Genomic DNA, 24,424 nt, shown 5'->3' on the forward strand with positions numbered 1-24,424 from the left:
GGCTTTTAAAAATTTTTTTTTCAGTTGAACTCATTGTCTTTATATTTTTGTCTTGTTTTATCCTTAATTTTATTAGATTGGATCCTTTGTTAAAGTCTGGTGGGTTTTATTTTTTTAATTGAAGTATAGTTGATATACAATATTATATAGAGTTACAGGTGTACAATATAGTGATTCACAATTTTTATAGGTTATACTCCATTTACAGTTATAAAATAGTGGCTATAATTCCCATGTTGTATGATATATCCTTGTAGCTTATTTTATACCTAATAGTTTGTACCTCTTAGTCTCCTACCCCTGTATTGCCCCTCCGCCTCTTCCCTCTCCCCACTGATGACCACTAGTTTGTTCTCTATATCTGATCCTGCTTCTGTTTTGTTATATTCGCTAGTTTGTTGTATTTTTTAGATTCTGCATATAAGTGATATCGTACACTATTTGTCTTTCTCTGTCTGACTTACTTCACTTAACATAATGCCCTCCGAGTCCATCCATTTTGCTGCAGATGGCAAAATTTCATTCTTTATTATGGCTGAGTAATGTTCCATTGTGTATATATGTACCACGTCTTCTTTATCCATTCATCTGTTGATGGACACTTAGGTTGCTTCCACATCTTGGCAATTATGAATAATGCTGCTATGAACATTGGGGTGCATGTATCTTTTAGAATTAGTGTTTCTGTTTTTTCGGATATATACCCAGGAGTGGAATTGCTGGGTCATATGGTAGTTCTGAGTTTAGTAAAACCCTTTTTTTTGGGAACACATTGCAAAATGTTACTAAAACCAATTGATTTAATAAATTCTGTATTTATCTCTAATCTGTGATGTAACTTTCCTAGCTCCTTCTATTACATTTTAATGATCATGATGATTTTTATACTTTTCTCATTAAGCTTCGAGATCTGTTCACCCAGCTTGATATGGACCAGCTTTTGGGACCTGAGTGGGACCTTTACCTCATGACCATCATCGCATTGCTGTTGGGGACAGTTATCGCTTACAGGCAGAGGCAGCACCAGGACATGCCTGTCCCCAGGCCTCCCGGGCCACGGCCAGCACCACCGCAGCAGGAGGGGCCGCCCGAGCAGCAGCCACCACAGTGACCCACGCGGCCAGCCTTGACCAGTGACAAACAAGGAAATTGTCTACCAAGAACACTTGCATTTGATTTAGGACTTTGGATCAGTGGCCACCTCCTGGAAGAGGCACAAGGAAGCATTGAATTCCTAAAGCTGCTTAGAATCTGATGCCTTTATTTTCAGGGATAAGTAACTCTTACCTAAACTGAGTTGAATGTCCGTTTCAGTGCCGTATGGAATAACAACTCTCAGTGGCTCCCCTGCCCCCCCCTTTTTTTTTTCCTGGAAACATGTGAGACACTCAAGGTAATGTCTGCTGTGTCCAGCTATCTTTCTTGGGTCCTTTTGGTCATTCTTTCAATGTGCATAAGTTCTGTCAACCATCTTTAAGGTCTCATGCGTCGACACTAAAAACTGATCGATGTAAGGAAAACCCAGTTAGTTGCAGATTTAACCTTAACATGTTTGAAAGTCTGAAAACAGAACTGCCTTTTAAGTTAAAAAAAAAAAAAAAGTCTTCAAAGTGTTTCAGAACTGCGATAACCGAGGAACTTTTACCAGGCCACATGCAAGTATACATATTCAGCATATTTATTACTTTAAAAGGCAAGGTTGGGAGGTTTCTTACTGTTGGTGATTGTCATACTTTATACCATACTTCTCTCCTTCAAAGACTGAAAGGCCATGTTAAAGAGTTTTATGTGAACTTCATTTCCTTGGAATGGAATATATAGAAAACATTGTGAACTGACTTCTTGAGCTAACACGTGAACTTGCTCCAAATTACTCAATGTAATTTGCTTGCTTGTTTTGAGTATACAGAGCCTTTATATGGAAGCCAGAGGATGGACTAAAGGGGAGAGATTAGAAAACAATATTGAAGAACTCTGAGTGGGGTACCAGGATCACAGACACACTTTCCCAAAAGTTGAAGCATTTGTTACCAGGATTTATTTTACTTTGCATTTCTTATTGCAAAAGAACAGACCACCCCCCTGAATTTTTAAAATATGAAATATTGTTGCCAAGCTATGGCATACAGTGACTACCATTACAATACTAACACTCAGAGAATCTGAGATGCATTAAAATCAGTGGTTGAGGAAAGCCAAAGCCTGTTTGTACTGTTCAGGGAGATTTTTATTTCTGCAGTTTGATGTTACAGTAGAAGATCAACCACTTGCTTAGCTTTCGTATTCACCACCCTCCCACTGTTAACATCAGGAAAATCAAGGCAATTACACTTCAGAATTGTCTGGTTAAGTACTACAGAAAACAACAACGACAGCAACAACAAAGAAAACAGAGAAGGTCACATACCACAGATGAAAAAATTAAAACTTCAACCAAATTGTATTCCTTTTTGTTGTCGGATGGCAGCGTTCACCAGCCTGTATCTGGTCTGAGGCTCTCTTAGTGTGTGAGCAGGCTTTCTGTGCCTGCTGACCTCATCTGTTTATATTAATCTTTATACTCTTTTTCCATAACCCCTTATCTGCCAGAAAACTTGAAGAGTTGTAAGACTTTGGTTTTTGAAGTAGAGATTGTATTTAGAACTAGAGTGAATTAGTCTGTAATGAACATGAAGGCTCTAAATGTGAAGTAGTGTGCTTTTTTGGTGTTTAGAGTATTATGAGAAACCTGGTAAGCAAACTTTCCTCCTAGATAATTGCTTCTAATAGGAAGAGGTGATGACAGCGAGAACCATATGTATAAATGCAGATCTGAAAGGTAAGAAATTTTACCCTCAGAAGTGTCATGTTGCTTTGGGCAGCTCATGTAAATATTAAGACTTGTTTGATCTCTTACATTAGAGATTTGAGTACAGTCGGTACAGTATGTTGGTGTCTTCACCCCTGCCCACCCCTGTTCTCCCCCAACCTTCAAAATAAGTATGATCCACAGTAGCAGCCACGCTTCATTTCGAAGGAACTGTTTTAATTTATTTAAAACTTGAACAACTAAACTTCCATATTTTTCTACCATCCACCTAATTTTTCCTTTAGCAGCATTCTTATCTCTATCTTTACTTCCCTCTGTTAGTACTTTGAAAAAACATTTCTTAAAGCAGTGTGCACTACCCAGAGGCAGGTGGGAAAGCGTGGTCTTGTTCTCCAGGCAATAACTTCCCGGTAGTGTACCACTAGCCATGTCCTTTTTATTAATCTCCCAAATAGATCGTTTTCTTGGCTTTTGTCCACCTCCTGTTTTACCCTGGGTCATTTGCTACTGGAAATTTGAATGGTAAATTTAAAATAACTGCGTTCCTATGGCTTCATTTAAAGACTGTCTCAAAATACTTTGTTCCCTTTTTCATTCTGTACAAGAGACATGATACCTAAGCAAATAGGAACTGGGTTTGGTGTTTCTCCTAAAATAATGCTCAATACCTACCTAATCAAATGGCATCCATTTGAATAAAATGACAGTAACTAAAGCTAGTTAATGTCAGTGACATTAAACTAACTCCAGGATTCAGGAGTTTTAATGTTAGAATTTAGAGCTAGCAGAGCACGGCTTCATTTCTCCGTGGTAGCCCTTCTCTCCCGATCCCTTTTATAGTCTGTCTTCCTGCCTTCCAAGGTGATGACAATAGTACTCTACTTAGCTTCTATTCTCTTGTGCATTTGGTTTCTTGGTTAGTCAACTGTTCCAGAGTCTTGAGACTATCTGTTTTGCTTTTTGTTTTATGTTAACAAAGGTAGCATTGGGGTTTGGGGTTTGGTTTGTTTTTTTTTTCCTTTTTGTTTTTGGAGCTTTTGTTTCTGTATTCTGGGTAAGGCTTATCTTATTTTTGGTTAATATCCAATGGCACAGAAAAATTAAACCAAAAGGTTTCTTTTTTTCAGAATTCATTATTATTTAGCATTTAGATGAACTTGTGAGTCATTAATCTTAATACTGTTGAGGATGTGTTACCCTTTGCATATAAGGTTAATTTGTGAGAGTTTTACTGCTAAGCCATTTTATCTCTGTACCATTGGGAAGTTGTAGAAACTTCTGCTGGTGATCTGGCCATGATCTGTTGCTTTATTTAATTAAGGAGCTGCTGTTGCCTCCAGGAAAGTTAAGTATTTTGTATAAGCTTTTTTTTTCTTCCTTTCTTTGCTCCTCATGTTTGTTCTTCAAACCAGTGTTTGGAAGTATGCATGCAAGCCTATAAATGAAGACCACAGCTCTTCATGTGTGTAGCATGTGTATTATATTGTCTAGCTACATCTGCAGAAAACCTTTTTCAGAGGTTTGGACTAACATTTCACATGCACATTTCAAAACAAAAAGTGCTTCAGAGAAATAGCCCCTTTACCTACCAAGAAGAGCAACGTGGGCTACATTTGTCCCAATAACAGGTAGTGTTTGTTTTGAAAGTGAATTTAATTATGTTATACAATATTATGACTACAACTGTGCAAGAAATAAAGCAGAAGAAACTTCTATTTTCACAAAAATACTTTTCATTAGTCGTTCTCAAATGTAAATGAAAATACAAAATTTCTGAATATCATATTGTCAGAGGCACTACCTGATTTTTAAATGTGTAGTAGTCCTCGAAAAGAAGCTAAATTTCTCCTTCCACTTGGTATTTCAAGAGAATTGAAAATATTCCAAGTAAAAATGATTTGTATTTTTAAAGTGACTATTTGCACAAGTAAAAACCTGATGTGTGCGTGAGAAGGATGTCTCGGTTGTGTGCAGGGAGTCACCTCTCATGCACCGGCTTTCCTGTTTGGAATAACAAGATGACACTATTCTCTTTGATTTAAAAAAAAATCATAATATTGATATGATCAAGGTGTAACCACTATCAATATTTAGGAGACGTTTTAAAAGACCGTAAGCTGGCATGGGAAAGAGCACCATGGTAGACTTTTTGTAAATTTATTTTGTATTTAATTAAATTCAATATAAAGGCTGGTGAAGTGTAATATAATTGTGTAAACAAATCCTGTTAATAGAGAGATGTACAGATTCGTTTTGTACTGTATCTTGAAACCTGTGAAATAAAGATTCCACCTCTGGTTATCCTGTATGCTATAACGTACCATGGCCAGGTACCTCTCCAGGCAGACTTTTTAAAACCTGAATCATTCAATTTTTTCATGAACCATTTTGGAAATTCAGAAACTTCTAGAAAGCATTGATTAGGGGCAGTTTGAATCCATCTTACATTTACTTTTAACTATTGAAATTCAGATTTCTATAAGTTGAATTTTATCCTGCAGAATATGAATTTGCTAAGACATGTTTCCCTTTTTAAATCTCTGAGATCTTTGACCTGAATCAGCCTGTGATATATAGTATGCGTATTCACTTTTATCCTGATTATGGTAAAACTTAGCTAAAGTTTGTTTATGCATTGTCTTTCCCCAGAAAGTTTTTAGGAGGGCTTACAGAGCTACATAACGGTGCAACACGACGAAATTTACTTAGGATAAGTAAGTAAAGGGGAAACAAAGGAGAAAACAGTATTAAATCAGGAGTGAACTTTGTACACAAAATGCATGTTAGAACCAGGTTACAAATCTGGCCCTAACTTCCTAGCAGCCAACTCAAAAGAAATCGAGCTAAAATGTTCATCTTAGAAGCATCAGATCCTTGAAAAAGTTTGCATGATGCAGATTGTGGCAAGTGGAGAAATTGGGTCTCAAATTTTACTTCTGGGAGCATAGTCAGCCACCCAAGATGACTTTGACCTTGACTAAAATAAAAGTTTTGAGGAAGTTGGACATCGGAGCTATAACATCAGCAGTTTGATCATTCAACCTGGAGTTGGGTGTGATGCCTATTTACCAGTTAGCCCCTTTCTGACAAGTCATTAAAATGAGTCCTTGGTCTTCACTGGATGCAACTTGATGAGAAACAGCTTCTCCCTTTTACCTTTATGACACTAATTTGGATTGGCTACACTAACCTTGAAATTTGCTTATACTGTGTCACGACATATACATAAATATATGCAAGTAAAAAATTAGAAATAGTTTCTGTAGTAGAAACTACAAAAAAAAACAGAAGGAAGATTTTTTTACTTTTTGGATATTTTCCAAATACTTGAAGAGTCAAGTGAAAAAGAGCTTTAGGATCTACCAGTTCAAAAGGAGATGCTTCTGCATTAATGGATCTTGTATATTTCTTCCCATGTCATTTCCACCACTACTTAGAAAGCCATCAGATTGAACAACCTTGAGCAAAAACTCTAGTTTTCCTAGTGGCCAAATGTTTTCAGTCTGGATTAATTTATTTTAAACATGACCTAGTGTTAATGCTGAATTGTGTATTAAGTCCCACTTACAAAAACCCCACGTGATTTTTTTCTTATGTAAGTTGAGTCGAATATGGTCAGTTAATTGACTTGAGAACATTCATATAAATATTTTCTGGTTTTGCTCAGTCCAGTTTCCTTTTGCCCTCTCTCTACCTCCCAATAGAACTCTTATTTAGCCTCTCAGGATTGAAAAGAATTTCTCATAAGTCTTCTAAGTATTAGATATGAGATTTAAGTATCCTAAACAAGGATTCTGACTTTGAAGTTGTCACTGAGTTTTACATGATTCAAGATTTAAATGTGAACAACGGAAGCCTCCATTCTTGGAAACATTTATTTCAAGATGTGAAAGCACAGCTGTGAGTTTCAGAGTTTGTGCATCTGGGTTTCCCCACTCTTCACCCATGCATTGCCTAAATTTTTTTTTCCTTAGGAAAATTTGATTAATTGGCTCTTTTTGTTCTAAATGAAAACAAATAGAAACTAATCCCGATTGTGCAAGAGAGGAGGGGGAGGAAGTAGAGGGAATCATCCAGCTGGTCTTGTTTCCCTTGTACTAGTAAAGAATTTACTTGAATTTTCTTCAACCTATACAGATGCTATTTTCTTTTGCATACTATTTGGACAATGTTCTTTGGCTGGTAGCATCTTACACGATGCATGGAAATTTACTGCCAGGACAGAGGCGAGAACAGCACACTGGTTTCCCTATAGTCCCTATTTTGACTCTAGATGAAATAAATGCTGTAAATGGAACTGTCCACACTGGAGCTGTGAACAACAGCCTTTATTATTTCAAAGGCAAGGAAAAAAGTAATTGAAGAAGCCTTAGATGTGTTAATTGGTATTTATATTTCATCACTCATTTAAGGCTTAAAAGTAATTAAAACTGCATAACTAATGCTTTTTGTACTCAAGTTCACTAAACCAAAGAAGGAACCTATTAGGTCTCACCGGGCACAGTGAACTAAGCTAGGAACTGGACATTTATACCTTAAAGCAGTGAGGTAGAAGAAAGGCCTGTGAACTGGGATGAAACCCCAGCCTTAGCTACAGAAAAACTACACTGCATCCCAGTAGACCTATTGCCACTAAGGAAAGGGGCTTTTTAATTACGAGTCACTATTCCAGTGCCAGAGTCATGATGACAAATTGGACAGATGCACAGGGATGGACCTGTACACAACCTCCATGGCCTATAGTTGGGTCTTGCATTCCCGACAGGTTCTCCCGTTGACCCTCCTGAGTTGCCTAATCCCTTCATAAAAGCGATTAGGGATCAGTCCTGCCCCCAGTGAATGGCGCTGAAATGCAAAGGAAGAAAGGAAGGATGCTATAGCAAGGGGAGAAAAGCTCTGGACTGGGCTCTAGTCCTCACGGTGAGTGGATGGTCTTGGGCAAACGGCTCATTTTATCAAGAGGCTGCTTGCACTGGATGGTCATTAAGGTCTTGCCAGCCCTCGGAGGTTTTAAATGCCAAAAGCAATTGAGTAGACATTTTTTTCAATAACCAGCTAGCCTGAGAGAACCTCGCAGTTGGCACTCAGTTTGGGGAAAACTTAGATCACCGTGAAGTCCATCTGGATGTAGGTGTACTTCCTGTTCTGATATCAGATGCCCTAAATATCAAACCTGGGTTTGAGCAAACTGCAATTTTTCTTTGGTGACCTTATATCCCTTTAAGGCTAAAAGCTTTAGGAAGTGGAGGCTGTCTTCCTGTGAAGAGACTTGAGAAGGAGAGCAGAGTATTACAAGGGGGAGTCCAATGGATTATGAGGCCTTGAGCCTTGTAATCTGTTACAGGGTTTATGCCTTGAAGGGCTTCTTTCTTTATAGGATATTGATTAATTCTGGGAAGAAGTTTTGAAGGATCTATTTGAATCTTGATGGGAGGTGGACTGCAAAATTTGCCCATATCAGTTGGAGATTTTGCCCACAAGGAGTGTGGTAGCTGATTCAATAGGGACAAATTATCTGTGTTTCCAGAATCAGTCTAGTAGCGTCAGAGATGGAGCAAGGGTCCAGAGATGTCACAGGGTCATTGAGTTCACTGGTTGGCTGCTTTGATGGCTGTTATCAAGTTCTAGAATTATTTTATCCTTTTGGGAGAAAGAAATGCCAGCATGACACTTCCCTAACAAATCTCAGTGTAGTAAATGAATAGGGGTAGAGAAACTAAGGAGAAAAGGGTGTGTACCTCTCAAAGGGCCTAAACGAAAGAGAATAGCTTTAGAGACTGAAACCTCTTAACGTTCATTAGAGATCCCCAGTATTTGAACTAGGTTTTTGTTGTTGGTTTGTTTTTTTTTTTTTGCCACGCCATGCAGCTTGTGGGATCTTAGTTCTCTAACCAGGGATTGAACCCGGGGCCACGGCAGTGAAAGTGCTGAGTCCTAATCACTGGACTGCCAGGGAATTCCCTGAACCACTTTAGTACTCCAAGGAGGGGGCTGCTTTATAGTAGTGGGGTTGAAAAGTAATCCATGTTGGAAAAGAAGTAAAACTGTCACTGTTTGCAGATGACACTACACATAGAAAATCCTAAAGATGCTACCAGAAAACTACTAGAGCTCATCAATGAATCTGGTAAAGTTGCAGGATACAAAATTAATGCATAGAAATCTCTTGCATTCCTATACACTAACAACGAAAGATCAGAAAGAGAAATAAAGGAAATGATCCCATATAGTAGTGGGGCTGAGCACCGAGAGCATGGCTCCAGTGTCAGGACTGGAAAAACTTCATTCCCAATCAGGGGAAAGGCTTCTTCAATCTGATTAAGAGGGAGGATTGGGAAGAGTTCCTGTAGTTCTGTGGAGCCCCGTCACTGAGAATCGGGAGGATGTCACAAATGCTAGTGAACGGGCTGAAGGTGCCTAAGTACTTAAATTTGTAACAATCTCTTTTCCAATGTTCTGGCTCTTTGCAATAATAGCAAAAGCTTAGGAGGCTTTGGGTTTCATTTAGGAGTCTTCATTTGTTGGAGATGAAGATTAAGAATTCTGTCAGTCTCCCTTTCAGGTGGGAGAGTGGGAGAGAGCTGGTTTGGCAGAGTAACCAAGTCTAGAGTAGACATCGTTTCCCATTCCATCTTGGTCCTTTTTACTAGAAGGGAAAGATCCTGGTTCAGCCCATTAATAAAGTTAGAGTTAAAAGCTACCAGGATGGAATCAGCATCTGAAGGAAGACTAGAATTTTCTTTGATTATTATTATTATTTTTTTTTTTTTTGGCGGTACGCGGGCCTCTCACTGTTGCGGCCTCTCCCGTTGCGGAGCACAGGCTCCGGACACGCAGGCTCAGCGGCCATGGCTCACGGGCCCAGCCTCTCCGCGGCATGTGGGATCTTCCCGGACCGGGGCACGAACCCGTGTCCCCTGCATCGGCAGGCGGACTCTCAACCACTGCGCCACCAGGGAAGCCCTAGAATTTTCTTTAAAAATAATGCAAAGCCGATTGTTCCCTGATGGCACAGTGGTTGAGAGTCTGCCTGCCAATGCAGGGGACACGGGTTTGAGCCCTGGTCCGGGAGGATCCCACATGCCACGGAGCAACTAAGTCCGTGGGCCACAACTACTGAGCCTGCACTCTGGAGCCCGCGAGCCACAACTACTGAAGCCAGCACGCCTAGAGCCCGTGCTCCGCAGCAGGAGAGGCCACCGCAATGAGAAGCCCACACGCCCCAGTGAAGATCCAACGCAGCCCAAAATTAATTAATTAAGTAAAATACAAATGCAAAGCCAATTGTAATAATCATGAACAATGTTCAGATTTTTTTGTGCAAGACTGAATTTTGTTCCAATCCACAGGCTTTGGAAAAGCCCTATGAATTGCTCGATGAAGTCACCTAGGGATTGCCCGAGCCTGATCGTGTAAGTTAGTAGGCTGGTCTCCTGGTTGTAATTCTAGAGACCTTTCAGGATGTTCCTAATTAGCAGTTGTCATCTAATGCTGGGCCTGGCCTTCACTGACAAGCCTACGAACTAGCTGGTATATAAGTCAGAAAAACCAGGTTGATAAGTTTGAATGGCTATATTAAATTCCTCAGCAAATCTGTGAGGATTTCCGCTACTTTGGGAAAATCTTTGACTATGGCTCACAGCTCAGCTTTAGTCCAGGGAATATAGAAATTAAAGGTTTAACCTCTGGATCCTCAGAAGTCTTCATTTTAAAGGGAAAGGTTCTGATACGTTCAGAGGAAAAGGGATCAGGCAGAGATTTGGAGAAACAGGGAAGTTTGGCAAGAGAATTAGTATGGGGAACCTGAGGGTCTAGAGGGGGGAAGGCAGCGTAGGAAGGGCAGAGGAAGATGGACCAGAGGTGGAAGCAAGGAAGAGCCTGAGGCTTCGGGAGCCATCTTATCTTTCTTTAAGTCTGTTTGCCTCAGTTAATCTTAAAATCTTATTTTGCGGAGAGGCAATTTTAGGCTCCTGATAACACTTGGGAAGTCTCAAAATACCAATCAAAATACGTGCTCTACTGAGTTCCGGAAATTTTAGAGCTATTGTGGTCTAGTTTGTTTTTAAGAAATTTAAGTTTGGGGATGTCAAAAGTTCCTCATAATGGCCATTGATATTTTAAATTGCCTTTGGTCAGGTTGGTCCATTTAGTTAGAAATGCACGTGAGGATAAACTGTGGATTTTTTAAACATAAAATCAGCCAGAGTTCCTGGGGTCAGGGGCACCCTCAAAATATTTAGGTAACTGGGATCCCATTTCTCAGAGGTTTTTCTCTCGAATAAGTTTCAAACAGCTTAAACAGCTCAAATAACTCAATTCAAACAGCTTAAACAGTTCAAGTATCTCAAACATCTTGCAGCTTGAATAGCTTGCAGGCCTAATACCAGCCAGTTCTAAGGAACAGATTGGTCCCAGAGGAACCAGGCCAAAGGTTTTCCAGCCCGTTGCCATAGAACAGCCCCTGTTTCACAGGATGGGGCTGACACTTCTCAGCCAGTTTCTGTTGAAACCATCTGATCTCAAAATCAGACCGAAGTGCCAATGAGTATTTGCATACAAAACCAGGCCTTAACCAGAAAGGACTAAACCTTAAAACAGATCCCGAATAAAGCCTGAAGAGCTTCAAACACAAAGGGGGCAGAAACTCACATCCAGGAGAAAGAAAGACCTTCAAATTCCAAGGTTGGCAAGAAAAGCAGTGAGCACAATGGGCTCAATTGTGGGTACCACACCTGTTTGCTCACCAGCCCTGGGGCCATATGGTCTTCAGGGTCTTCTCTGGTCCCCATATGGGCCACCAAAATGTTAACCTAAAACAAATAGACTGCCAGTTATTTCTGCAGCAAAAATGGGTTTATTTGGGATCAGGAGAGAGTTGTAATTTGGGGTCTGCAACCATGGCAAGGCAAGTGCAAGTCCCCTGAACAGGGAGGGGAGGAGAGCTCTCCTACAGAGGGGAAAAGGAAGTCGGGGAGGCTATAGTAAGCATAGAGTCCATCGTTTTTTCATTGGCAAAATCCTTGCCAGGAAAGAAGTCTTTCTTCTTCGCACTGGGCTCCCCTATTGTTTCAGGCCATGAGAGCATCCCCTTCTGGTCTCTTATTTAATTGAGGCTTCGGTTTATTAACTTTTTACAAAGGCATGAAGACCACCTAGAGCACACCAGTGTTGGCTCAACTCTGCTCCACCATGTCTAGGGCCTCTGCTGGGCTGGCTTGAGAAGCCACACGGCTGGGGCCTAAGCTTTTTCCTGTTTGACGTGTTCCAGGGCCAGAAAATCCAAGACAGCTCCTTCAACTCATGTCTGGTGCCTGGGCTGAGATGTCCAAAACAGCTGGGCACTCGCCCTCTCAGGGTCCATAAAATTGCCCCAAAGTAAGAATTACAAGAGCCCTGGTGTTGCTGCAAGGCTTCTTGGGACCTGGCCTTGGGAGCCCCAGACGTCATCTGCACTGCCCTCTACGAGTCACCAAGTCACTTAGGCCGGCCCAGATTCAAGTGGTGTGGGCAGAGGAAGCCTTCCGGTGGAGGATAGGCATAGGTAGACTGGGAGGGAAGGAACCAACAGTGTCCATCTTGGAGACAGGCTGCCACAATCATATTTCGTTTTCCTTCATGATATCAGCAACCTTAGAAGTTAATAAACAGCCCATTGGTTATGAAAATCATCAGTGTTTGACTTGCTTCTAGATAACTCCTCCGTATACAACTCCTGCTATAAATTGTGAGAATCCAAGGGCGACACAATGAATCAGACATCAGCCCCATCCTCAAGGACTTCATTAAAAAATGGCCTCAGGCTTCCCTGGTGACGCAGTGGTTGAGAGTCCGCCTGCCGATGCAGGGGACACGGGTTCGTGCCCCGGTCCGGGGGGATCCTACATGCCGCGGAGCGGCTGGGCCCATGAGCCATGGCCGCTGAGCCTGCGCGTCTGGAGCCTGTGCTCCACAACAGGAGAGGCCACAACAGTGAGAGGCCTACGTACAGCAAAAAAAAAAAAAAAAAAAAATGGCCTCAACAAAAAAAGAAAAAAATTTAAAATGGACTCCAGGAGCTTTTTTTTTAATTAATTAATTTATTCATTTATTTAATTTTTGGCTGCATTGGGTCTTCGCTGCTGCACACAGGTTTTCTCTAGTTGCTGAGAACGGAGGCTACTCTTTGTTGTGGTGCACGGGCTTCTCACTGTGGTGGCTTCTCTTGTTGCGGAGCACGGGCTCTAGGCGCGCGGGCTTCAGTAGTTGTGGCACATGAGCTCAGCAGTGGTGGCTCACGGGCTCTAGAGTGCAGGCTCAGTAGTTGTGGCGCACGGGCTTAGTTGCTCCGCGGCATGTGGGATCTTCCTGGACCAGGGCTCAAACCCGTGTCCCCTGCATTGGCAGGCAGATTCTTAACAATTGTGCCACCAAGGAAGCCCCTCCAGGAGATTTTGAAGACCAAAGCTGTCTCCATGATTTCAGTGCTTCTAAGTTAACCCCAACTGCACCAGCCCAATCTGTCTATAAATTTAGAACAAGACCTCCCTCATCCATTTACCTGAAACAGCTGAGCTAGTGAAAAGATTAATTAGAGCTAATGGAGGATTATGTGCATGTGCTGCATTCATCATACCGGCTTTGTTCAAGTCTCCAAACTGCCTTCCTGCCTCCCCTCTGCCCCTTGGCCCCGCCCACTTTCCTCCTATCTCTGCTCAGACTTGCCTGTCCCTGCATTAAATCAGGTGCACCTGTTAGGCAGCCCTCGGTATTTTTCCTTTATAGCACCTCTTATCATTGATTATTTACACTATTTGTTTAATCTTGGTCTCCCTGTTTGTAAATCCCTGGAGGACAGACACCATTTCTGTCCTATTCACCGGTGTACACCCAGAGCTTGGCATGATGCCTGACACACCCGTCGATTTGATTGATGTTTGAATTAGTGGATGGACTTAAAAGCAACATTATAAAAACAGTTAAGATCCAGAGTCAGCTCTTGAGAAAACCTACCTAAATGCAGAGGTACTTGACGGGTTTGTTACTGTGTGATATACCCGCTTGGTGTAAGATTTCCGTGATCTCCCTGACCTATTGTTCCCATCACCACGCAGGGAGGGGAAATCCCTGCTGGGAAACAGCTCTAAGGCGAACAAGAGGAAAGTACATCTGGAAGTCGCTTTCGTGCGTGGCCCACGGAGGGCCCGCGAATAACAACTCCCACCCCACAGAGGAGCGGCTGTTCCCCAGAAACGGGGGCAGGAGAGCTCTACACCAGAGGCAGCTCACGGAAGTGACAAAGCCCTTTGCAGATTGAAAAGCAGGAAACATTAGTACATAAGCCACCACTGAAAAGAAACCAAGAAAAGCTCTGAGTGGCAGTTCCACTCAGTACTGCCTGGATGCTTATTATGTCCATGACCCTGTGCCAGGAAGGAGAAGCACTCAGACTGCAGGGGGCCGGGCGGTGAGGATGCCTGGACGGCTGGTGCTGTATCAAAGTGTCCGCGTGTATGCAGTTACCCGGGAAACGGGCCTTTCCACTCAAATCTTTCTTCATCCAATAGATGGATGCCGTCATGAAAACACTGTGATGAAAAACTGGCAAAGAATATAGCTAGGGGATTCACTTACGGTTTTTGCAGAAGTCTTTCTAAGTAATATTGTTACGAAAAACTGACGACTAAGAAGTTTTCAAATATCTCTTTATGACTGAAAGTGCCTCGCTCCTTTCTTGGGATATCGACGGGAGAGATACCCGGCCATTTTCATTCTATTTCCTTCCTGCAGGTAGCCTCCCTCGATTAGTTTTCTTTGCGTAAAGGGCCCGGCAGGACACAGGAGAACCCTAATCCACACGCAGGCATCTCCTCCGACTCTGCCTGGCATCACTTCTCTCGAGGGTGGGCGGTAAATTGTACTGGGTTATAATATAGACGCTCCAAGTTGTTTGTTGTTGTTTCATTTCTATCATATGTCTCACCTAGCTAACCATTTTGGATCTGTGAATAGTTTCCTCTGAAAAGTAACTTTGTAGTTACCGCAAGTTCCCACAGGTTCCACTAGAGGGCGCCAAATGGCTACATCTGAGGGAAGATGAAGGAGAAAAAAGTCTTTTCTGGGAATAGGCCAGATCTGAGAGGGGTCTGCTCCCTGGATTTCCACAATAACATCATTGTAACTGCTAGAAGCATCACAAAACTTTAATAAGTACACTGGACCAGCAGTGTGAGTTCTGAAATGCACACCAAGCTTTCTTGTTGTGTCACTGACACGATGTCCCCTGCCACCTCAAATATTTTAGTCATTGTAGGGGGTCCAATGGTGGCGCCCCCAAAGACATTTTCATGTCTTAACCCTGGCACCTGTGAATGTGGCTTTGTCTGGAAAAAGTTAAGGATCTCGAGATGAGATATTCTGGATTATAGGGGCAGGTCCTAAATCCAACGACAGCTGTCCTTGTAAGAGAAAGGCAGAGGGAAATTTGACTCAGACAGAAGGAGGGAAGACACAGAGAAGAGGGTCCCTGTGAGGATGCAGCCACAAGCCAACGAACACCTGGTGCCGACAGAGGCTGGAAGAGGCAAGGAAGGATTCTCCCCTAGAGCCTCTGGCGGGAGCACCCCTTGATTTTGGACCTTGGGCCCCAGGACTGTGAGAGAGTAAATTTCTGTTGTTTTAAACCACCAAGTTGTGTTCATTTGTTACAACAGTCCTAGAAAATGAATACAGTCAGCCTATACCACACATTCTCAAAGGGGCTTATATGGCCCCCAAGGAGGAGAAAATTGGTTTTTAGAGGGGGGCAGGGAATTCCTGAAAAAATCTTAGATACTGCAATGATTTGTCACCCTCCAAAGGACCACAGTACATAAATAGATATGCAGGATATCTGTGGTACTAAACTTTTATTCGCGGAGGGGCAGGGAGGGAAAAGACAACCAAGGAAAAAACAAAATCTAAACAATGTTCCTTATGGGAATAGCCTTTTTTTTTTTAAGCTGAGAATCGCTGCCCTAACACTTATGCTGCATACACATCAGTGCTACCTTTAAATTTTAAGATGACATGAGGAGAAATTAAGATGTAACAAAAAAGACAGAAGTAAAATACAAGTGGAAACGATGAAATTTTTTTCCTCAGAGAAATGCATTTTAGACTCCTCCCTCTTTTTTAGCTCCGTAAGTACAAAGAACCTGTGGGCTGGGCACACAATATACCAATAAATATTCAAGCTCACTGCTCTTAAGAGACACACAGCCTAGAGAGGGGATGGACCAGGCCACACTTACAACCCAATGGCTGAGGGGGATGGCGGAGGGGAGGCCAGGTGGGGCGCACAAGGGGACCCCACCCCTCCCGGCTGCGGAAGGGAGGTAGTAGTCAGGGCGGACTTCCTGAAAGAGGAGTTAAGAGTGCATGGGACAAGTTGGACTCAGCCAGGAAAGGAGAGGCAGGAGCTGGAGGCAGAGAGAATACCCCCATATGAAAACAGACGCTTCCTCCGCGCTCTGTCTCAGGTCTTCCAGCCTCTTCATTTCTGCTGTTATCATGTTGCTTAAGATCTTCCAGTCCCATCAGTAGCAGTCTCCATGCCATTTCTGCACCCCTCCCCCGCGATCTCCTGTACCCCAAACTAATCTTCCCTAAACAATCTGCAACAAACATGATCAAGAACCCTCCATGGCTCCCCATTACAGGCTAAAGCCTTCCCCAAGCTTGCTGCCCTGGAGTCCCACAACCTGGCGCTTCTTTCTTCTTCTCTACCTCTCTCCCATCTAGCGAGTCCTGCGTTTCCCCAGACACTGTCACACTTGAGCTAAAAATTTGATCGCGTTGACAGTAACAAAAAGGCTATTTCTTTGGCTCCAGCTCCACCCTTTCTGTGAGAAACTTGGACCATCTCAAATTCCTTCCAGTTAGTTCCTAGAGTCCCCAGGCAGGCTCAGAAGTGGCCTTAGGATCCTCTGCTAACTAGAGTAACATCACCCGTGGGTGAGATTTCTTTTGTGTGACATGAGCCCCTGCGCCAACGAGCCTTGATGTGCCCCGGTGGAGAATGTGTCCCTCCGCCCCGTCCCAAAGCAGCATCCCCGTAGCCAGTGCGCCCCCACTGGAGAGAAAGTTTCCTGGAGCAGCACCGTCGCCTCACCTCGGCCCCGCATCTCCTGCAGGAAGCCGCGTCATAGGAACACACACTGAGGTCCAGACCCAACGGCTCTTCTTAAACTTGTCCCCCCGTCCATCTCTAGCCTGTTGTCTTTGGGACATATACTTTGACTGCTAACTCACAGTGCGTTCTTTCCTCTGAAGATCCTGAGACAAGGCTATTTCTCAGTAAATACAGTTTAGGTTCCCAAACTGAGGCCCCCTCGCATCCATATATCTGGTTCTTGGGGCACACTGAAAGTGTTCCTTGACCCTCCAACCCAGTCATTTTTCCAGCCTCCAAAATCATTGTGTTTATCATCTGGGCCTCTATTTAGCATCATCAATGCTGCCTCTGTGCACTGCTGGTACGTAGTGTGTGTTTGTCTGTCTTGTTTGTTTAAAGCACTGAGAGAGGAGGACAGAGGTTGTCTGACAGCAACCTGACAAGTCATCCTGTCTCCCGGGTTGTTGAGTGCAAAGACCTGAGAAACAAAGATCTGCCCCCGTAGGTCCATCCATGAGATGCTTCCCCAGACCTCCTGGTCTCTCGTCTTGCAGTCTTGTTCTTCCACACCCATGAGAAGCAGAGAGAAGCAGGCACTTGATGTGGGACACGGATGGTGTGCATAGGAAGAGTCTCTACTGCAGAAATGAGCCACGGGAATATCTGCTGTGTACAGTGATCCTACTTTTCCAACAAGAGTCTCCAGTGTTTCTTTAGTTTGCATTTCTTCTGTGAGTGAGGTTTGATTATCCTCCGTGTACGAGAAGTCACATGCAGTTCTTTTCCTGTGAACTGAGAGTCATGTTGTTTGCTCACTTTCCCTATCAGATTGTTGATTCTTATTGATGTCAATGAGCTTTTATGTATTAAGGAAATTAACCTCTTTCTGTAAAAGGAATGGCTGTGCTCTCCCAGTCTGATGTGTGTTTGACTGTGGTCTTGGTGGTTTTGGTCATGCGTAATTTTTTGTGATGTAGTCAAATGTGTCATTTTCCTTTATGGCTACAAGACTTTTTTTGTTTTTATTTATTTATTTATTTTTCTTTTGAAATGTACATTTCCAACAAGAAAGAAAGGATATCTTAGAAAATACAAAAACTGATTAGGGCTGGACCCAGACATCTGAGTGCCCTGGGGAGGCTAACAAGCTAATAGTTTAAATATTTGTTCGAATTCCCTTACAGAACAGGGTGGAAGGTGAGGAGGCAGAGCAGCTGCCCTGAGCAGTTCAGCTCTGGCCCTGAACATGCATACCTCCCACAGGAAACAAAAGTTCCATGTTAACGAGACCCAATTCCTGGAAGGCAGCTGGCAGCCAGCAGGGCTTCTGGAGCAGCCCCGTGGTTCTGCCCCTTTCCCCAGACACACCTGAAGCAGCCCTTTGCCAATCACATCTGTACTTTTCCTGAGAGGAACTCTTGTAAATGCAGTTTTCTTCATCTGGTTGTATTTCAAGGGTGGTTCTGGCATTTCAGTGACATTTTCTTGTCCCTTGTGCCCTGAGGGATCTGCCTAGCCGGCCAAAACCTCCACCCTGGCTCTGTCCTGGTGAATGATGAGAACAGACAAAGGAAGCGGGCTCAGCCCCAGGAAGTCCAGGCAGGGTTGGCAATCTTTTGAAGGAAGAAAACAAGTCTGATGGGCAGTGTGAAAGGAAGCAGCTGGGTGTGGTGAGGGACCTGGCCTCCTTGTCCCCTGTGAGCCACAGAAAGGGATTCCAAAAGCGACAGGGAGCTATGCGAGCCCCATAGGTCTTCAGGGATAAAACACTTGTGTGTTAACCAACCCTGAGCAAGAAAAGGACCCCTACTAATTTTATTTTTTTAATTTGAGGGCTTTCTTAAAAAGTTTCAACTTTATTGAGGTATCATTGCCATATGAAATATTTAAAGATATTTAAAGTGTATATCATGATGATTTGTTATACGTACACAAGGGGCAAAGGATTGCCCCCCACCGAGTTACTTAGCACACACATCATCTCACAAATTTATCTTTTTTTTCCGGGCGGGGTGTGGGGTAGTGGTGGAGGGCATGTGGGTTCTACTCTCTTAGAAAATGCTTTACTCCCTCATGCCTCTTGTCCTTAAAGATTGTCAACTGTAATTATTTACATTCAAGGGAGGTTAAGAATAATAATGAAGAAGAATAATGATGGTTTAGAATAACCATCATTGCTGGGAGTCTCCTGGTACTCTAGTGGTTAGAATTCGGTGCTTTCACTGCCATGTCCAGGGTTCAATCCCTGGTCAGGGAACTGAGATCCCGCAAGCCACGTGACACGGCCAAAACATAAATAAATAAAAATAAACCATCATTGCTGCCAAACGAGTAAATGAGTGGGGAGGAAGGAATGGACTTTTATTGAGTGAAGACGTTTGTGAGGGTTTTTTAAAATGTAGATAGAGGCTCTAAAATCAAGAGAAAACTTTGTTAATATTTCAAGCATTTCTGAGTAAGTCAAGAAAAAGGCAAGGTTGTCACTGGAAGGCTACGTTCACTCATTCAACCCCTGTCCTAGGTCACACAGGGCAGCAGAGTCTGAGGGAGGCTCCCAGGGTCCCCATGCTCCTGGTAAGACGCCCACCACCACCCCACCAGAAGCCGGAGTCTCAAGACCACAAGCCCTGGGGGATCTCTGACAGTCGCCCTTTCCTCTTGCTTCCAGCATCCCGACTTTGCTCCGACATTAATGTGCACATTTCCAGGGGATGTGCCAGGTCTGAGCCAGTCTCGCATCCTGTATCCTGTTGACAGTGGGGATTGAACTAATGCAGTGTTAGGGTTTCTCCATTTTTTTCATTGCTGGCTTCCTAAGGAATCATTTTAGGTATTTTTCCCCTAATTGCACACTCCTGCCCTCATGCAATGTTAATACCACTGATACAGTCATCCCTTGGTATCTACGCGGCATTGGTTCCAGGACCCACCACTGATACCAAAATTTGTGGATGCTCAAGTCTTTCATGGCCCACCCTCCATATCCGACTGTATAATGAATATGTGTTTATGTGCTGTATGTATTGCTGTGCTTTATAAATAAAAAGAGAAAGATTTCTTTGCCCCTGCCAAGAACCCATTTTCAACCACTTTTGAAGGCAATATGATTCTCACTGAGAATGCACAGCGGAAGGGATTTCAACACTGTTGATAATCATAGCAGAAGACTGGAAATCACCTGATATCCATCAGTAAGGATTATGCTACACCCAAAGAATATGATGCTATTTAGACACGCACACACACACCCAAAGGAGTCCTTCTATGTACTACTATAAGATCTCCAAAACATATTAAGTAAAAAAAATGCAAGGATCGGAACATTAACAAAATGGTGTCATGCTTTTAAAAGCAGAGAGGAAGATATGTATCTGTATGTGCCTAAATTATGACAGAAAAGATATATGTTGCACTAGTGACACTGGTGGGCTTAAAGGGAAGAAAACTGAGTGACAGAGATGGGGGATAAACTTTTGACTGTGTACCCTGAACCATGTCATTGTGTTGCCTGTTCAAAGGTTAAATTAAGAGTAAAAAAATCTGACTGTAAAGTTAGTGTTTATGCTTTTTGGTGTATCTTCTTAAAATATTGGTGCTAGTCAAATCAGTCGTGTTTCACTTTCATATCACCAACTGAAGGAGTCTCTCGTTAGCAGGATTTAAGCACCTGAGAGACGAGCGAGTGGCTTCTGCCTCCATGTTCTGTTTCTACAACATTGGACTGAGGTTTTATCACCACAGGGTTTTCCATAACACCTCCATGATTGGAAGAAAATTCTGGTGGACCTCGAAAATGGAACTTCCCGGACTCCCCTTTTTCGTCTCACTACTCAAGCGCTCAGGTAACTCCCGCATAGCTGTGGGTTGATTACCCCCACTGTGGTTTCTGTAATGCCTTTTCACACCTGCCACAGTAACTTCTGTCCTTGGGCAAAGCGTCCTTGTCCAGTCTGGTGAATACCCTGTGGCCACAACTTCCCCCAAACATTCCTGCCTTTAATGACTCATTTTCTGGAAATGGAGAAGCATAAGCCAATAAGGAACCCTTTACATATTCAGTTTCCTGGGTCCTTCCCTTTCTATCATTAAGGTTGTTACCCAGTTGGATGATGCTTCATTAAGCTCTTGTCTATATTTAGTCATCAGGTTGCCACCAACAAGTATTCAATGAGGACTCATGGACTCAGCACTGGTTCCACTCCTGATAGAACCCGTGGCTTTAGTCCAAAAGTCACTGCCAGGGCATTCTGGTGATGATTAACTTGCACTGAATCATCAACAAAAATAAAAAAACCACGGAGGATCACTGACATACTTTTCATCAGGTGTGGAAGCACCGTGAGAATAGTAGCATGTTCACAGCAGTTAGCAGTCAACAGTGGTGATGTCATTGTGCTGATAATTATATTTTCACCATTAGTTCATCAATATTCAATTTTTCAATGCTTACAAATATGACCTTCAGAGATAACTCAGTGCTGCCACCTTAGGTTTTGTTAAAGGACTCTGGTTGATGCCAAGAGTGGGGATGAAATCTGAAGATCTGTGGGTGAAGGATGGGATGTGGCCCTTCCTGTTGAGGTGTTGGGGTCAGTGGGCTTTGTGGTGGGTCATGAGCATAGGGCTGATAAGAAGGGAGGGATCATAGTGGTGTTGAGGGCCTAGAGTTAGAGGGGCAGCAGACTTCTGTGAGTCTCTCTTGGGTGATGGAGGACCCAGTCACGCAGGCCAGCCTGCTGCAGTCATGATTAATGACTGAAGGGCTTTCGATGGGGGGCTTCAGCACCAGGAGGCTGCACTTCTAGTCTTCCAGCTTGAACAGGCACCAGTTTGAAGCTGTTTCACTTTCTTCACGAAGGGCCTCTCTACATCCTCACCTAACAGCTGGTGCCCCAAACATTTAGAGATTACCAAACTGTAGTCAAACTTCTTCTGAAGACAATTTTGTTCAATAACTGGGGTCTGGCTAATAAATGATGATACATTCTTATATGAGACATGTGAGACTACTAAGAAGCAAGACATTTTGCATAAGAACTACTGGAGATATCATATATCTAAAATGAATACAATGTTATATGGCAATTATACCTCAATTTTGATCAAATTAGTTGTTGGTCGTCATTTTGCCTTCCAGGGAAAAAGAGCTGGCTGTACATTTAGCAAGTGAAAGTCTTCCATTCCTTTGATGCTTATGAGAACTTGTTCAAATTTCCAAAGTGAAGCAGAATTAAATTAAAATGTATATATTATCTTTTAGATTTATTCTGGAAATAATAAAAAAAAGGAATTTATCATGAGGGTATGGGGTAAGTCTCAGAATCACACAAAAACTGAAGTTGCAGGCAGCTCTAGTAGTCCAGCTGATTGAAACTGTTAGCACAGCTGTTGGAGATGATTCACATCTCTAAGCTGACCCCTCAGCCAGGATAGGGCAGGGCACTTGATTGACAGCCTCACTAAGGCTGTGTAGTTTGGGGGAGAAAGAGAAAAGGATCACTGTATACGGTGATGGATATTAACTAGGCATATTGTGGTAATCATTTCACAATATATACAAATGTCGAATCACTATTTTGTACACCTGAAACATATACAATGTTATTTCAACTCTACCTCAATTAAGAAAAAGACACCTGAAGCAGAACCTAAACTAGGATCTGTTTGCAACTCTCCCTCAGACAGGCTGAGATGCAAGAATCTCCTGCAGTGATTTCCAGCTTTTTCTCAGTATGATTTTTTTTTTTTAAATTTCAAGGACCTCCATGTAATTCTCATACTTTTGTGTACAAATACAGTTAATGAACAAGGGATGCACAAATGCATTTACCTGAAGCTTGCAAAAACTCTAATTTCCACCAGGAGGCATCAGTGCACATGTTTTTAACCAGAGTACAAAATGGCAAACTGTTTAGATTAGACTGACCATGTGACTTCTAATAATTCAATTAATTTGTTGACAGCTCTCCATGCACCATTAATGTAAGGATGGACTTTAACAGTGTTGGAGACATCTGTGGGATAAAAGAAAAGACATGATTCTAGTTCTGCCTTTCTGTTTGTTGGCTGTGTGATCTTGGCAAATTATTAACCTCAAACTGAAATAACCCACACCCTGTCCTCCTCATAGAGTTGTTCGGAAGAGAAAATGTCTTTAACCTAAAGTATCATTCAGCTTAATCCTCTGCAAAACTCTCACCTCTCTCTCCACCGCGCTTCTTTGTGAGCAGTTAACAACAACAGATATTAAGTGCTCCTTTAGGGACAAATAGATTGTAACTGCTCCACAATTGTTTTCTCCTTGTCTCCTATAAATATCTCCCAAGTAAAAGAAAAGTTTGAAAGAAAGAAAGAGAGAGAAAGAGAGGGAGGGAGGGAGGGAGGGAGGAAGGAAGGAAGGAAGGAAGGAAGGAAGGAAGGAAGGAAGGAAGGGAGGAAGAAATAAAAGAAGAAAGGTTCTAGATCTGCGCTGTCCAATATAATACCATTTGCCCCATGTGACTATTGAACACTTGAAATGTGGCTAGTCCGAGGTGAGGTATGCTGCAAAGTACAAAACTTTACACCAGTCTTCAAGATTTAGCATTAAAAGCTGTAAAATATTTCATTAATAATTTTTTATTATATGTTGAGATGAGAATATTGTTGATATATCAGCTTGAACAAAAATATATTACTATAATGAATTTGACTACTAAAAACTTTAAATGATGTCTCTGACTCACATTATATTTCCATTTCCTCTTAGAGGGAAAAGAAGTTCCAGGTACACCTGGGACTTAGCTCTTCCACAAACTATCCTACAGAAATACACACATAGGTACCCGTACAATGTGTGTATGTTTGTAGTATTGTTTATAACATGAAGAAAAGAGCTGAAAACAACCTAGATGTTCAATAACTAGGGTCTGGCTAATAAATGATGATACATTCTTATATAAGACATGTGCGAATGCTAAAAAGCAAGACATTTTCCATAAGAACCACTGGAGATATATACCAAAAATGAATACAATGTTATATGGAAATTGTATCTCAAATTTTCAAAAATTTAAAATTAAAAAAAAAAAGCCATCTGAGACACTTATTCTGATTCTCAATCTCTATGTTTAAATAATGCCCTCAAGAGATTCTGAGTTCAGATGTTTGAAACATTGAGACACACTAAAATAATTTATAAGTATATGTAACTACATGGAAAAGATATCCATGACAGTGTTTGGAATAATATTACATGATGACTTTAGTTTATAAAATAGTATTTACATGCGTGTATGTGTGTACAAAGACGTATTTATGCAGAGAAAAAGATTTGGAAGGATAAGCCCCCAGACTGTTCCCTGTGGTTGTCTCGGGGAAGTGGAAGAGGAAGAGAAGACGGATTTTCCATGTTTACTTATATACTTCAGTAGTTGTTTGTTTACACATCATTTAAAGGGAGGAGAAGGACTTGTCATTTCATCATTGTTCCGAAGTGCTGGGGA

General features: G+C 42.3%; 1 protein-coding gene across 2 annotated transcripts in view; it reads left to right on the forward strand.

Annotated features, from left to right (window-relative positions):
• The window catches only part of SEL1L (SEL1L adaptor subunit of SYVN1 ubiquitin ligase), a 56,657-nt gene extending 51,547 nt beyond the window's left edge, over positions 1-5,110 (forward strand). For both annotated transcript variants that reach the window (XM_060125288.1, XM_060125349.1), the window contains one exon: positions 902-5,110. In XM_060125288.1, coding sequence (XP_059981271.1) covers positions 902-1,111 — 210 coding nt within the window. In that variant the 3' untranslated portion in view covers positions 1,112-5,110. The remainder of the gene's footprint in view (positions 1-901) is intronic.
• Positions 5,111-24,424: the final 19,314 nt, after the last annotated feature.

Source organism: Lagenorhynchus albirostris, chromosome 1 (genome assembly GCF_949774975.1).
Source record: "Lagenorhynchus albirostris chromosome 1, mLagAlb1.1, whole genome shotgun sequence".
Classification (NCBI taxonomy): Eukaryota; Metazoa; Chordata; class Mammalia; order Artiodactyla; family Delphinidae; genus Lagenorhynchus; species Lagenorhynchus albirostris.